At 39.4% G+C, this 15172-nt stretch overlaps 1 protein-coding gene and 1 long non-coding RNA gene across 3 annotated transcripts in view; one reads left to right on the top strand and one right to left on the bottom strand.

Annotated features, from left to right (window-relative positions):
• Positions 1-7905: 7905 nt before the first annotated feature.
• Positions 7906-15172, bottom strand: part of SI (sucrase-isomaltase) — a 56878-nt gene continuing 49611 nt past the window's right edge. For both annotated transcript variants that reach the window (XM_065672642.1, XM_065672641.1), the window contains 7 exons: positions 14227-14311; positions 14061-14117; positions 13269-13393; positions 12893-12981; positions 11577-11626; positions 9340-9510; positions 7906-8048 (listed from right to left, as the gene is read on the bottom strand). In XM_065672642.1, coding sequence (XP_065528714.1) covers positions 7986-8048; positions 9340-9510; positions 11577-11626; positions 12893-12981; positions 13269-13393; positions 14061-14117; positions 14227-14311 — 640 coding nt within the window. In that variant the 3' untranslated portion in view covers positions 7906-7985. The remainder of the gene's footprint in view (positions 8049-9339; positions 9511-11576; positions 11627-12892; positions 12982-13268; positions 13394-14060; positions 14118-14226; positions 14312-15172) is intronic.
• On the top strand, positions 9039-14818 carry LOC136010929 (uncharacterized). The gene is made up of 3 exons (XR_010611076.1): positions 9039-9166; positions 13903-14089; positions 14682-14818. It is a non-coding gene; the product is annotated as an uncharacterized LOC136010929 (long non-coding RNA).

Genomic DNA, 15172 nt, shown 5'->3' with positions numbered 1-15172 from the left:
CAGGTAGATGCCATCAACTGCTCTACCCTTGTCCATCAGTTCTGTAGCCCCATCATAGAAAGCCACCAAATTGGTCAGGCAGGATTTCCCCTTAGTGAAGCCATGCTGGCTGTCACCAAGCACCTTGTTGTTTCTCATGTGCCTTAGCATGCTGTCCAGGAGAATGTGCTCCAAGATTTTGCCAGGCACAGAGGTGAGACTGGCTGGTCTGTAATTCCCTGGGTCTTCCATTTTCCCCTTCTTGAAAATGGGGGTTATATTTCCCTTTTTCCAGTCGTCAGGAACTTCACCTGACTGCCATGATTTTTCAAATACGATGGCCAGTGGCTTAGCAACTTCATTCGCCAGCTCCTTCAGGACCCGTGGATGGATTCCATCAGGTCCCATGGACTTGTGCACGTTCGGATTTTTTAGATGGTCTCGACCCAGATCCTCTCCTACAGTGGGCCCAAGGTCTTCATTCTCACAGTCCCTGTGTCTGCCTTCCAAGACTTGGCTGGTATGGTCAGAGCATTTGCCAGTGAAGACTGAGACAAAGAAGTCATTCAGAACCTCAGCCTTCTCCAAATCCTGTGTAGCCAGTTCTCCTGAGAGCTTCCGGAGGGGGCCTACATTGTACCTAGTCTGTCTTTTATTCGCTACGTACTTATAGAATCCCTTCCTGTTATCTTTAACATCCCTAGCTAAGTTTAATTCTAACTGGGCCTTAACTTTCCTAACCCAGTCCCTAGCTTTCTGGACAACATCCCTGTATTCTTCCCAGGCCGCCTGCCCTTGCTTCCACCTTTTATAAGCCTCTTTTTTCCTTCGAATTTTCCTCAGCAGCTCCTTATCCGAGGCAAGTCCTTTGGCATTGCCCCTCCCCAGCATAGGAAGGGAGTGAGTGGAGTGCCCAAGTCCCAACACAGCGATAACAGTGTCATATTTAAACAGCAAATCCAATCTTGTTTCCTACCAGGACAGATTTATTTTTTTCTATGTGTTCTAATCCAAACAATCCAGTATAAATGCAGGTGTCAGGATGCTGTGAGGAATTGCATGGATCAAATAGGAAACAACAGAAAGGAGGAAACAGATTTTGCAGCTGTTCCTTTAAATGAGTGTACTGTGCTGTGCAGTCTTTTCAGAGGATACAGAAGGTGTCATTAAAGATAACATTTATTTGATTTGTATCTGGCAGTATAAATACTGTTGAGAAATGCCGTTTATTTTCTTATGAATCTGTTAAAAATAATAACCAGTAGAAGTAAACGTATTGGTGAAGCAAAAAGGTTGAACTAAAGAAAAACCCAACTGTTTCTCAAATTTCCATTTGCTGGCTTCATTTCAGACATTACAATCAATACAAGGTACAGCGTCCTCTGCACAGCTGATTTAATTCCATCTCCTGTAGCTGTATTTGGATAGTCAGATTCTATATAGAGGTTGAATATTCCCAGTGTTATATAGCAGATCTTCCAGGTCAGTTCTTTTGCATGGCATGGACCTGGAGGGAGTCATCTGTACCAGATTCTTTGCTCCTTCCCTGTGGTATTTTTAAGAGGCAATATATGGCAAATAATGTTTTTAACAAATAGTTTTTGCCATCCTACCTGAATGTCAGTTTTATTTGCCTTTCCTGCAATGAGTGCTCAGTGCAAATTTCTTCAATTTTTAAAAATATCTGAAATATATTAGTATTAGCTGCTTTGCAAGCTGACCCTGAATATAGGGTTTATAGCAGTGGGAGTAAATGGCGCACTATATCCACCTGAAGGGTCTTGTGAGATTATTAAAAGGCAACCACTGGTCAGAGAGCATTTCTAAATTACTTATTGCATAATTATTATAATATGCATAATGGCTCATGTCTAAAATGACTGAGAATAATATAACAAATAAAACCCACTTATTTTGCATCATAGTAGACTCTAATATTAATAATGTAAAGAATATATTTATTGTCTAAGTGTACACACTTATACATGCACTTAAGTATTATATATATGTAGCATTTACCAAATGTGTATTTAAACACTTAACCTTGCCACATAGAATAATTTGAAGTGTTATATCACATGGGATTCATTTTTAACATTTCCATTTCAATTTATTGTCATTCAAAAAATTCATATTGCAGTATTCATATTACTAATAGCACCATTAGTAAAATGTGAAAACACCATCAAGCTCGACTTAATCCTCAGAACAATATAAGATTGGCATTTTCAGCAAAATGTAAAGAGGAACATACAAACTCTTCAGTACTGGTGCAACTTCTTATCAAAATTTCCTGGATTAGCTAAAAAAATAAAAAATTAAAAAAAAAATACATCAAAAGTTCATCATCTGATAGTACAAAAGACCATTGCATTTTTTATAAAGTAGAACAAAAATGTTAGTGCCTGTCACTGGTGTTGGGAGAAGCTTTAAAACATGTGACTGTGTTAGTTTGCTCACCACCTTGAGGTAAATATGGTGTAAGGAAGGAAGGGAGAAAGAACTCATCCCAGCAGGGACATAGAGGTGAGCTCCATGTGCCACAGCAGCGAAGACATTTGTAAACCTTACACCCTGCCTGTGCTTTTCTGAACAGTGAAATCCCACTCATGTTTTGCAAGCCAGACCATGCTCCCACTGCCTTGCCAGATGTTACCATCCAGCTGCTTCTTCCAGGCTCCAAGGAAAAATCCGATTAACTGTGTATGTGTGGCAGCTTCATTAGAACAGGCACAGCCAAGTGTGACACAGTTTTATCTTTTACATTAGCGGAATAGTAATTTCAGGGCCATCAATGTCTCTTTAGCACAGTGGTGGCTGCTCCTGTTCAACAGAGGTACTCCACCCCCAGACAGCCCATCCACTCACTCGTATACATCATACCCAAGAGAAAGTCCTTCAGCATAAGTAAGTAAGTGCATCATTTGGAAATCCTTTGGAGTCATGCTGAAGCCAAATGTGAGCTGGTTCTTTGTAATTTCCTTCCCACACCAATTAGTGGCAGTTTTCCTTTAAGTGGGCACTTCTTTTTAGCAGTGAAAGAGCTGCTTTCAAACTGCAACAGTTTCAGGGAGCAAGATCTAAGCTAAGGGAGGTGATACTGGATTGAACGGCTTGGTGCTAATACCCTTCAGCTACAACATGAGACATGAGGAAGGATAATCACACAACAACATAGAATCATAGAATAGTTAGGGTTGGAAAAGACCTTAAGATCATCTAGTTCCAACCCCCCTGCCATGGGCAGGGACATCACCCAAGGCTCTGTCCAGGCTGGTCTTGAACACCATCAGGGATGGAGCATTCACAACTCCCTTGGACAACCTGTTCCAGTGCCTCACCACCCTCACAGTAAAGAACTTCTTCCTTATATCCAATCTAAACTTCCCCTGTTTGAGTTTTAACCCGTTACCCCTTGTCCTGTCACTACAGTCCCTAATGAAGAGTCTCTTCCTAGCATCCTTATAGGCCCCCTTCAGATACTGGAAGGCTACTACGAGGTCTCCACCCAGCCTTCTCTTTTCGAGGCTGAGCTGCCGGCTCCTGGGCAAGGCGTGTCAAGGACTTGAGGCTCCCTTAGTGGCTCTCCCTGCTCAGAATTGAGGCTCCTGGATGCTGTGTTTCCTCTTGCTCTAGGAGAAGGCATCCTTTCTGGAGCTACTCAACTTGGCGTCTTCTAAAAGGCAAAGAATACAAGCATTCCAGATGTTTTTTAGTTTGTGAGAAACAGAAATATTTATAAAACTCACTATTTCTGTAGAATATGCTGTAACAATATTGCTGAAAACTGTAGTTTCTGTCATCTTCCCAGGTAGCAGTTAGTACCAGATGTGATACTGCAGGAATTAATCCTGTGGCCTGGAGGTCTGGGTTCCAACTCAAAAACATCCTGGAAATTCTGGTATGTCATTATTGTTTCCATAGGTTTTGAGTCATGATCTGTTCAATGTAAGTCACCCTCTGGTTATTACAGGACAGTCTTCTGGAAATGTCCTCCAAATATGCATCTGGCAGGGCTGTAATTTAGAGAACTGTACCTCGATGGTGCTCATCACATTGTGGTTGCTAGAAAGCAAGATTCTAGTTATTTGCCGGCAGGCTTGTTCTCCAGGTGGGTGTTTTATTGAAGGATTCTTGGATCCTTCCACTTATGAAGCATAAGAAAGGTAGTTAAATCTGAATGCGACATATTGCTACAGCCACTACTAAATGATGCAGAAGGCTGCAGAGAGGTCTGATATACTCACTATTTGTGAAAAGGAATGAAATGAAAAAACAGTTTTATATTTTTTCTGATTTCTCTCTTTTTAAGACCAAAAGCAGAGCTTTGCTAGCAGAGGACACAGGGGCCGGGTAGGAATTCACCAAAAAAACCCACCTTGGCCTTTCAGTCCAAAATGCTACATTTCATCAGTGTGTGTTCTCCTTTGGGTCGGTTGTGTGGGCTCTGTGCACAAGGCTAACTGCTGTGTCTGCTAGGCAGGTTGATGAATTAATAATTGGTTATTAAGTACTTCCGTGCTGTGAGGTATTGGAGGTCATGATGCCTGTCACTGGAAGTGTGGTTTCCTTGCAATTTGTGTTGGAGTTATGGACCTGGCCTCCAGCTGTCCTGTTGCTGGCTGGCTAGTGGCCCTGCACTCAGGCTAGTCTGGGGAGCTGGAGCACAGCTTAGCTTGCGCAGCACCGTCACTGCTGCAGCAATAAGTAACTGCAGGATTAACCATTCCTTATGTGGCTAAAGAAATGTATATTCCTTAAAACAGGTGAGATTATCCTCTGGTACCTGAAAAGGTGTCATCTACAGAGGGATTCATTGGACATGTTTTCTGTATCTGCTGCTCTTTTATCACCATAACACATTTCTTTGCCTTGCTGAAGTATGTTAGCCAAAGCTGGAAGGATCTGCACAACCACCGTTAGCCTTTAAGTGAAATTGCCATACATTTCTATGTTTTCCAAGCCAAGTTTCAAGCACCTGGAATGCCAAAGTTCTTTTTTAATTAAAACTTCTAATTACATGGCTAGATGAGACAGTTTTATGAAGTTCATTAACCTGTTATTTGACCTTGATTTAATATCCAGGCTGTGCTTTTTGTCTGCAACAGTGATTTTGAAGACCATTTTTGCTCTGGTAAATTAAGCTTTGCCCATGCCAGGGGTGGGAGACACAGGTTTTAAAAAACAGACCTGTCAGGAGTTGATCCAGAGCCCACAGACAGAAACTCACTGGTTCCCATGAGGTTTGGGTCAGCTCTGGGCTACTTAAAACTCGAACATTTCTTGAAGAAACAAAAGTGAACTTGAAAGGTCCTGCTTGCAGCTGGCTGTTCTCTGGGGTAGTTCCCCTGAAACCTGAACATTATTAAACTTTTCTGAAAGTCTCTGTAAAGAGGAGCTCCATTTACACATGATAAAATAAAATGCATGTAGTTACATGCGCACATATATATGCATATATGCATATATTATGTTCATGTGTATATGTATAATGGATAAATAGGTGTGTATGCACACATTTCTGTATACATATACAGTATATCCATGTGTCTGTCTCAAAGGCCAATTTCAGCTTACATACAACATGAAGAACCCTGCTGAAAGTGGTCGGGCTTAAACTTTCATTTTGTTCAGCAATTAAAAAGGCAGAATATCTCATTATGAAGTGTGCTTTTCTTTTGTCCATCCATCCAAACAAATGGATAGTGGCTCAATGCAAAAAGCTATATGTAGTGGTGCCTGCCTCTGGCTGTGCTCAATACTGGTTTCAGAGCAGGACGCATGTCAAGCAGTGTTTTCAATACACTCTCCCCATTTTCAGCAGTCTGTTGGGTCTGTAACGCTGTCTTGATGCCTTGTGGGCCAAGCCCACAACAGTGTACTATTCATAATGTCGATGTGGTATCTTAATACTAGAGAAAAGTTAGCTGAAAACTTTAATATACCAAACAAATATATGACTATTTACAAATACTGTTTTCTTTGGATTTATTTTGCCCAGGGAAGCAGCCAATAAAGTTCTGAAAAAGGATATTGAAAGAAGAACTTCCTGGTTTTCAGGGAGGGTATTGTGCCTTCAGTGAGAATCTTCTGCTGCAGTGGGCAGCAGGATTGTGTCAACCTCTGGTAGTGTTATGCTATTTTATGAGCAATTTTTTAAGTGCTAGAAAGTCAAACTGCTGAGGGAGTGGGAGTCAAAAAATCCCATCCTATACACACGTAGTATGCTTGTTGCTGCTCACTTCCTTCTGTTGAAAGCTGCCCACTACTTACCATGGCTTGTGGACTTTAATGTGATGTCATGCAGCAGGAGATGTTTCCCAACATGTGTAGGTATCAGACCCAAAGTGAAGCATTACCTGAAGAGCTACTATCAACCTGCATTGAAATGTCCCCAAGTTCAGTGTTCTGCTTCTGTGATCTCCAGAGAAGGACAGTGCTGCTGCACAGATGTTCCAGAAGTGAGTGGTGGGGACCAGGATCTGCTTTACTGCCCCTGCTTGTAAAAACTGCAGGAGGGAAGAGACATGCCAGGGAGTACTCCCTAAAGTGGCCAGCCCATGTCTGAAGCTGTGATTTCTCAGCCTGTTTGAGTTCCTCATGAATTATTATTCCGAAGACTTGGTAAAAGCCGCACGCTGTGACAGAAGCACTGACAGCTCAGCTGAGGTGCTGAGCCTCTCAAAGCCAAGAAGACAGAACAGTGAGGTTCCCCGGATGAATCTAATGAGAAAAGTTCTGAAAATAAGTCGGGGAGGTGCAAAGTGGTAGGTGGTGACATGAGAGGGAATAGGTTGAAGGGTCAGTAACCTGCAGTTCCCCTCTCTGAGGTGATGGGAAGTGTTGTTGCATCAGCTTACTTAAGTAGCTGGTCACCACTAGCTTCAGAGATACAGTGTAGTGTGTTCCTTCAGACAAAAATATTTGTCAAAATGGTAACTTAAATGATCATTTTCTCTGGATTGCCAATTTCATTATTATTTTATGGGGAAGCTTCAATAAATTCAGTTTCAATAAATTCAATAAATTAATTACATTGATCCACCTATGAGATGTTTGCTACTCAGCCGTTTTACCACAAAATTTCAAAGCAGAGGGGAATCCTTTAAGTGAATCTTAAGCACAGTTACTAGAGTTTGCCATTACCTTTGACGGCAGTTTATTCCTATCAAATTTAATTGTAAACATGTTTTACCAATCTGTTTAGATCACATGTTGCACTCTTGGGATACAAAGAGTCTTTAATATGAATTACTATTATAGTAAACATACACAACAGCATTTCTTTCAGGTAAATGAACACTCAGAGACCAACATTTATAGTTAACCTTGAAACTTCAAGTTTAATCTTACATGTTCAGATCAAAACACTGGGGAACATAAATGTCTGGCTAAAGTCATACAAAAGCCCTGTTGACACCCCTGCAAAAAGGAAACCCTATGACTTCTACAAGTATCTTAGTATTTTATATATCAACAAATTGAAACATCATTTCACGCTAAATCAGTCATCTGAAAACATTTGTTTTGTCTGGCCTTAAATACTTCTCTGTAGTAGTGACTTACACAGCCAGAATTAAAATTAAGATGAATTAAATATATGCAGAATTATGGCCCCAAATCCATGCAGCTAACACCAACTGCATCTTTTTTTTTTCTTCTTTTTTTTATGAAACAAAGATTTGGCATGTATGAGTTCAGCCAGAAATTATATTCTGAAAAAAACATGGAGGTTTACATTCAGTTCTCAATTTTGAAAGATGAAGTTATACGGAAGTGCCATGCTGTTTAAATTGCAGATTTTTGAGTCGCATGGAGACCTTGCAGTTGGCCTTCAACAATACTGAAATGTGACTGCTTTGTATCCATAATACATGAAAATGAACTAGTATGTTTTTATAATAAAAAGTATTCTAAGATGGCACAGATGCAGTATGAAAGTGGGAAAATTGAAAGTTCTAAAATAGAAGATTCAGCTTTATGGGTGATGTTATTTTGCAGGCGTTTTAGCTCCATTGCACGGTGTAGCTTCTGCCTAATTCAAGTTGAAGGTTTGTGATTGTCAGGAGCTGTGAATAAAATAGACAAAATGAGCAATTAGCAATTCTGCCCTGAAGATCCACTGCTTTTTCTACATTCATCAGAGATAATGGCTTTGTGGTTTGGGTAAGAAGAATTTATGCCTCTTCATTTGCTTTTGTGTTTCTATCACTATAAACATAGTTTAACCAGCATAGATTTCTGGATTTCTGATGGTAAGGCTCTGATCCGTTCCCTTGATTCAGAGGCCCTTTTAAAGTTGACATTCCTGTTACTTTTTTTTTTTTTTTTTTTTTTTTTTAAGAAATTTTAAAGAGGCAGCAAAACTTGGAAGATCCTGTAATTCAGCTGGGCATATGAATTCCGCCTTTTTTTTCCATCCAGAAGTCAACAACAGAATGAAACATTTTCATTTGATTTTGAATTTTTAACTCATCTTTTTGGTTAGGTACAAAACTCACATAGTTCCAGCTTTCTGCGAAAGAGAAAGAACTAAGACTTAACAGAATACTGAATTTCAAAGGAAGGATAGTAAGATCCCAGCAATAGAAGAGTCTAGGCAGACTCCCTCTGTAAGAAAACTGGCAAGACTGAATGCCTCAGCCGTTCTGTTCATATCTGAAGGATGGTCCACAGAAGTGCCATCTCAAATGGCAATACAGTGATACATATTTATTTCAGCTGCTTTATTAGTGCCTGACTTTACTGTCTAGGGAGATGGGAGGGGGAAATGCTCTGGACCGGTATCACCCATGCATGTGGAAGTCCCAGGGCTCTGAAGGTGGGAGAAAGTGTGCCGATAACTTTATAAATGGGATTTGACTTGAATGTAAGAAAGAACCCTGTGCTGCAATGCCTACAGCCAAGATGTGATATGAAAGAATAGGGAATGATTGTAGGCAAACAGGGCTGGGAAATGAAAATGCTGTCAGGCAAGACTAGCAACAATGGGGTCATGTTGAGGCAATGAAAATACTTGTACTTTGCTCTTCCTTCCTTCAAATCTCACAGGTCGCAAGTAAGCTATGAAGAAGAGTGGAAACAAAGCACAACCTAAAATCCGCCACTTTTCCACTGTTGGAAGCAGTTTGGGTTCCTAACAGTAATTGCTGTGCTGACAAGCTCTACTATACCTACTGCAGAATAGGTACTGTATAGTATAATCAGTGTATTGTATAATAAACAATGTATGGTATAATCATCACCTGATGTGTTAAATACATTTTAAATACGGTATTACAGCTGAGAACTGAATCTCGAAAGGTTTAAGAGCATATATGCAGCCATGAAGGTGGCACTACCCTGCAAATGGCACCTCACCTGCTTGGTGTCATTGTAGTTCACAGCATGAGATGATGCGATTGTCCCACCATTCTGTGATATGGTCACCTGTGTAACTTTGGAGGGCACACCCAGGACTTTAATTTCAGTAAACATCAGGTTGTTTGGATCAGAGTAACCATGATGCAAAACCGTAATATCTAGAACATTCTGAAGGGAAAAGGAAAAAAAAAAAAGACTGGAGATTGACATTGGACTGGTACGCATCCACTTGAACTTTTCACTTGCTGGTCTTCTTTTTGTTTGTTTGTTTTTTTTAATGCCAATATGTTGCTACTCATCTCCCAAATGCTGAAGGCTTTCATTTTCTTCACATTGTTAATCTGGCTAGATCCTGTGCTCTGCTGTGTCTTTAATTGCCACTCTTTCCCTAACACAGCCTCATCTGCTAGCTTCTGTGAGACTGATCCAGGCTTTTCCTCTTGCTGCATTATGCCCTCCCATAACGGCTCCTCCACCCTTCCATCACCTCCCTCAGCCCTTGCAGGTCCCCTCACATTTCAGTGGCTATGATTTTAGGTAGATTACGGGCACATGGTTTCTTTGGGATGTACCCACGTCCAGTAGGTCTCCAGAGAGCAAATGCCATGTTGAGCAGCCCAGAGAGGTGCATGCTGGTTCACAGCCCAAGTGTGAGCCCATGCAGATGTGCAGATGTAGATATGCAATTCTGCATATTTAGTGCTTAGAGGATATTACTTTTACTGTGAGTGTTTTTCAGTGTTGGTTAATTCAAGGCCTCTTTAATTAGGCTTTTCCTTACCAGCTTCTTTTAGGAGCAGGAAAAGGTGAATTTATTTTACAATCTCCTTGCAACCGCAAATACTGAATATTAGCAAAACAAACTTCTCTTCCTTAGTAATTAACAGCCAGTTACTTGACAAAGACAGAATTAAATTAGAAGAAAGAAAACTAAAAGACATTTTAGCACTCTGGAAAACTAATGAAATAAAGTGTGTTTTCTATTACAGTAGAAAAGCATTTCTTTTAAACCAAAAGTCATCATAATTACAGTCTAATTTAATTCCAGATATTCAACTGGTTATGATAAAAATTGAAACACAACATCCTAGAAAAGCCAATACTTAAAATGAGCATTCCCATTCATTGAGTCCATTTATCCAGGAATGGATGCCAGATTTTCTGTGTTGAAGAATAAAGAACAAGTAATACCAAACTGAGGCAGTTATCCACACCAGCACTGTGCAAAGCTGAGCTGGCACTAAACCACTTTCTCCATTCCCCATGAGGCTGTTTCTTTCAGGCTTTCCAGAGCAGTGTGGCTACAGCAGCAAAACCCACCGCCTGCTACAGGATACTGAGCTGTTTCTATAAAATGGGGTCAATATACACATCCTAGGATGCCTGGAGAACTAGGACTCAGGTTTATAGCTCATAACCACAAACACATCTTGGTTTTGTCATCAATGGGAGGGCATGAGTAGAACTCATTAATGGGACAGGTCTTGTTCCCCCCTCTTTGCCATTTTAGAGAGTGATTTATTTTGTAGCTGCCAATGACTGTATATTCTGTTGCTTCTCCCCAGAACTAAGATTGCACACAATAAATTACAAAAAAAACCCAGAGATGCCCTCCCTCTGACCCTAGGAACATTTCTTTCTTTTGGGAACAGCAGCATAGCTGAACAACAAGGTAGAGAACAGCAAAGACCCTGAACTTGCAAAATGGATTGGGAACAAGTTTACGTGCCCATTCTTGAGAAGAAAACCAAATTCTTTGCTGGGCAGTGATATTTCTCTGCAGCTGTAAGCCAGGGTCAAAGCCTTTTAACCTTAAAGCCTCCTGTCTGTAACCTCCAACTTCCTTCTCACTGGCAAGTGCTGGTTTTCCTAGCATAGCTGTTCTGACCCCTCTGCATGCTCCAGAGGTTCAGCACTGGTACGCGCTTTCACTGTATAGAACTAATTTATGAAACAAACTTGCACTTTTAGAACTATATCAGAAATTATAATACCATAAATGTACACTTTGTTTAACAATACACTATAATTGATGACTTCAGAATCATTCTTAAAGTTGTTCTTGATGCAGTTTTATCATATTACTTGTAGTCTAATCCATTGTGAGTACAAGTTAATGTTAGGGTGAGATATCAAGGCATTATGAAGTTCCAAATTAAAATGCCCAAAGTTAAAAATATAATAGTAATCACCTAAACTGATCATTAAAAGAAAGGTGAGCTAACGTTACTTACCTGATTAGCAGTAAATGATGTTAGCAGATATGCACCATCTTCATATGCATCTGACAAAAAGAATAAAATAAAATTTATTCGTTATTCACCTCAACACATTATAAAAATTTCAGTTCAAAAATTGTGTCCATGTACTTTACACATCAACATATGGTGTGTATCTACACGAGTAAACTTTTGTATTTCCAAATCACATACGCTTTTAAGCATAAAATACTTTCATTAGAGGACAGTGTGCTAATTGAATGAGGTCAAAGTAAGAACATTTTAGAGGTCTGATACAAAAGAAGGCAAACAAACAGCATTAGGAAGATCCAGAGTACTAAGACCAGAAAGAGAAAAAATGTTTCTCGCTGAGGAAGGCATGGAAGTAATTTCCCACATCCAACCCTATTCACTGTCCAGTGGCACAGCCATGATTGATAGAAATTGCTGTTGTATATTTTACCAATCCTATTATTAAGCACTAAATCTTAGAATCATGGAATGGTTGGAAAGGATCTTAAGATCATCTAGTTCCAACACCCCTGCTATGGGCAGAGATCCCTCACTCTACACCTTGTCGCCCAAGGCTCTGTCCAGCCTGGCCTTGAATACCGCCAGGGATGGAGCATTTTGGGCAACATGTTCCACTGCCGCACAGCCCTCAAAGAACTTCACCTTTATATCTAATCTGAACGTCCCCTGTTTAAGTTTTAACCCATTACCCCTTGTCCTGTCATTAAAGTAATGCTGATAATCACGAACACTGTAGGTTCTTGTGTTTCTGCCTTACCAAAACTAGATCACAGGCATCCTGGTGAGAGGCACCTTGTAATCTATGCTCATTTTAGTCATCAGACTTCCGTAAACCTAGCCATCATTTCTGAAATCCAGTGCTAACAAGGAGTGGTGTAAGCGAAGCACCAAAAAATACACGAATAACATCCTGCAAACTTCCCTACACATCATTATGAAAAATAACACCATTTTCTGCCATTACTTGCAGTAATCTTGGGTGATAGCTTATTGTTATTACAACGGTAATACACTGGATGGAAAGGATAAATGACTTTTAAATATCTAAGACTATTTAAATTCAGTAATGTTGACAAAATCAACTAAAGCTTCCCACATTATCTAGTTATGGTTCCCATTGGTTTGAGAACAAATCCTTGTTATCTGTGTTGCCTTCCATCCCAGGCACAATTTCCTTCATACAACATATTAATTCTGTAAATAGTAGCATTATGCAGTTTAAATCAGGAAAAATAACTTGGACCATCCATCCTCATAGCAAAAATGGATTTTATGAAGGCGAAAAGCATCATACATACCAATGCGAACCCCATCATCCCAATAAAGTTGTCCTTCTGCCATCAAAGTGTCATTCAAAGCGACAGTGAGTCCCATAGGGTTTTTTCGGCTATAGAAAACATAGTATTTTTTTCTCAGTATCCTCAGGTAATCAATCACATTTCATATTTCTCAAATGTTAGAATATTTTTAAAAAATATTACATACTACTCAATTTATCTCACAAAGTCATCTTCTTAAACTAATCCTATGAAATTTAAAGGAGGCCATCAGGAGGAAAGAAAAGCCGGCTGTAAAGCTCCAGTGCCACAGTACCTGTATCTTCGCTGAGGACTGCTAGTGTTTTATCCATTTGTATTTGTGCAAAACTAAATTCTAAATTTCAGTCAATCTTACCTGTAAAAAGTTGTATTAGCAGGCTTTTGCCAAGCAAGGATGTATCCACCTCGGATATGCAGATTGATATGTTCCAAAGGAGCTGGTAAAAGTCTGAACTGTCCCCTAAAGCCAATATCTTCATCCTATGTACAAAAGATTTTAAAAGTCCTGTACTGAGTTGATCCCACTTTACTGGTTTGTTCGGGTTTGTTTTTTTTTTTTTAATAATGAAATTATCATGTTGTGCTAGCCTGATGAAGTAGGACTTTTTACTGCAGAATTAACTACCTAATGCTTACAAGAGAAACTGAAACACAGGATCTATAAAAGGTTGCCTTGAATATAGGTCACAGTAGCCGAACTAAAGGGGCCAGTCTGGTGAAATACAAACTTGTGATTAATGAAATGATCTGTGGTGCCTGCTCTTCCAATTACCAAATCTTTTCTTGTTTTCTGTGAAAGATGATACAGCTAAATGTGTTTTGTGTTTCTCCATTCCAGTATTCCTTACAAAGTCATTATGTATATTACTTGAGGCTTAAAAAAGTCAACAGAAGGACCTCAAATTAATTTACTCTAACTGTGGTAATGTTATTATATATTAGTGTGGGATAATAATTACAGGAATCAAGGATTTTTTTTTTTTTATTAGCTAAGTAGCTGTTACACTGCTAAGAAGCAATACTGAATGGAAGTTTGTAAAAGGGCCGGCAGGGGTTCATGCCTCACCACTACTCTCAGGACACTCTTCTGCTGTCTAAGCAGCATTGTGAAGAAGACATATAAAATGCAATTTTTAAAATTACTTACTGTGTGGTAATCATACCAGCGGGCATTGGGTAAGTAAGCGTTCACTGTTACAGCATTCTGGAATTAAGAATACTTGGTTTAGGTACCTTAAATGAAAAAGTGAATTGACAGTAAAAAGTGAAAGCTAAAGTGACATTAGTATTTTCTTAGGTGCTTAAAAATGTACCTGTTGCATCACAGGACTGATGAGCAGTGCAGGTCCCCAAAGGAACTGCTCATATATTTCCCAGGTTGTTCTGTCTTCCACAAACCTGCAAGTTAGCAGAATAACTATTAGACATTGCATGCTGAACTTTTCCAAAGTGTTCCTTCTTTAAAAAATTATTGTCAGCATTTGAATGTACTGTTCCTAGTACCTAATATTTCCTCATCTTTATTCTACTATTAATAATTCATAAATCAGTTAATGCTTGCCAGGAATGCACAAAGGTCCTAATGTGAAAGTTATTAGAGAAATGCAAGCTATTAGCTTTCTTTTTCCATTTCCTTGCCACAGAATTTCAGTGTACTTAGATCACAAAACTCAGAAGGTCTGTTGTGCCTGGCCGGTATTAGCAATAATAAGATTAGGTACTGGACAGACTGGGAACTACTTTCTAACTTGTACCACTTTTTCCTTAGGCAATTGCTTTGAAAAGAGGAAGTCAATACATGTGAACAGCTCAAGTGTTCCTCAGACAAGACATGCATGTAGATGAAGAGCGCATCTAACTCCACAACAGAAGTTAAAAGTTTTTGCAGGCACTGCACCACCTGACAAAGTGTAAAGAAAGTTTGTATGTTTAACAGCATTAATAAAAGAACAAATAAAAAAATCTGCTATGTAAGCTTGGACATAACAAAAAAGCCAGTTTCTTTCCCCTGCAAAACTCTCATGATTTATGGCAGAATTGCATCTTCTTTTCTTGAAAGTCTTCATCCAGCTCTTTTTTGATTTTTTTTTTTTTTTTTTTTATTCTACATACACTTGGCCTTCTGTTCCTTGCCCCAGAAGAGGTTAAAGGTGAGATTTAAAATTTAAATTTTACTCCCAGAAAATAAGATGTTCAGTTTTGAAAAATGAAGAACTAGTGCTAATTGAGCCAGGCTTGATATTGAAAGCTCATACTCTT

Source organism: Lathamus discolor, chromosome 3 (assembly GCF_037157495.1).
Source record: "Lathamus discolor isolate bLatDis1 chromosome 3, bLatDis1.hap1, whole genome shotgun sequence".
Lineage (NCBI taxonomy): Eukaryota > Metazoa > Chordata > Aves > Psittaciformes > Psittacidae > Lathamus > Lathamus discolor.
The sequence above is the reverse complement of the archived record's forward strand: the minus strand, read 5'-3'. Positions and strand labels throughout refer to the sequence as shown.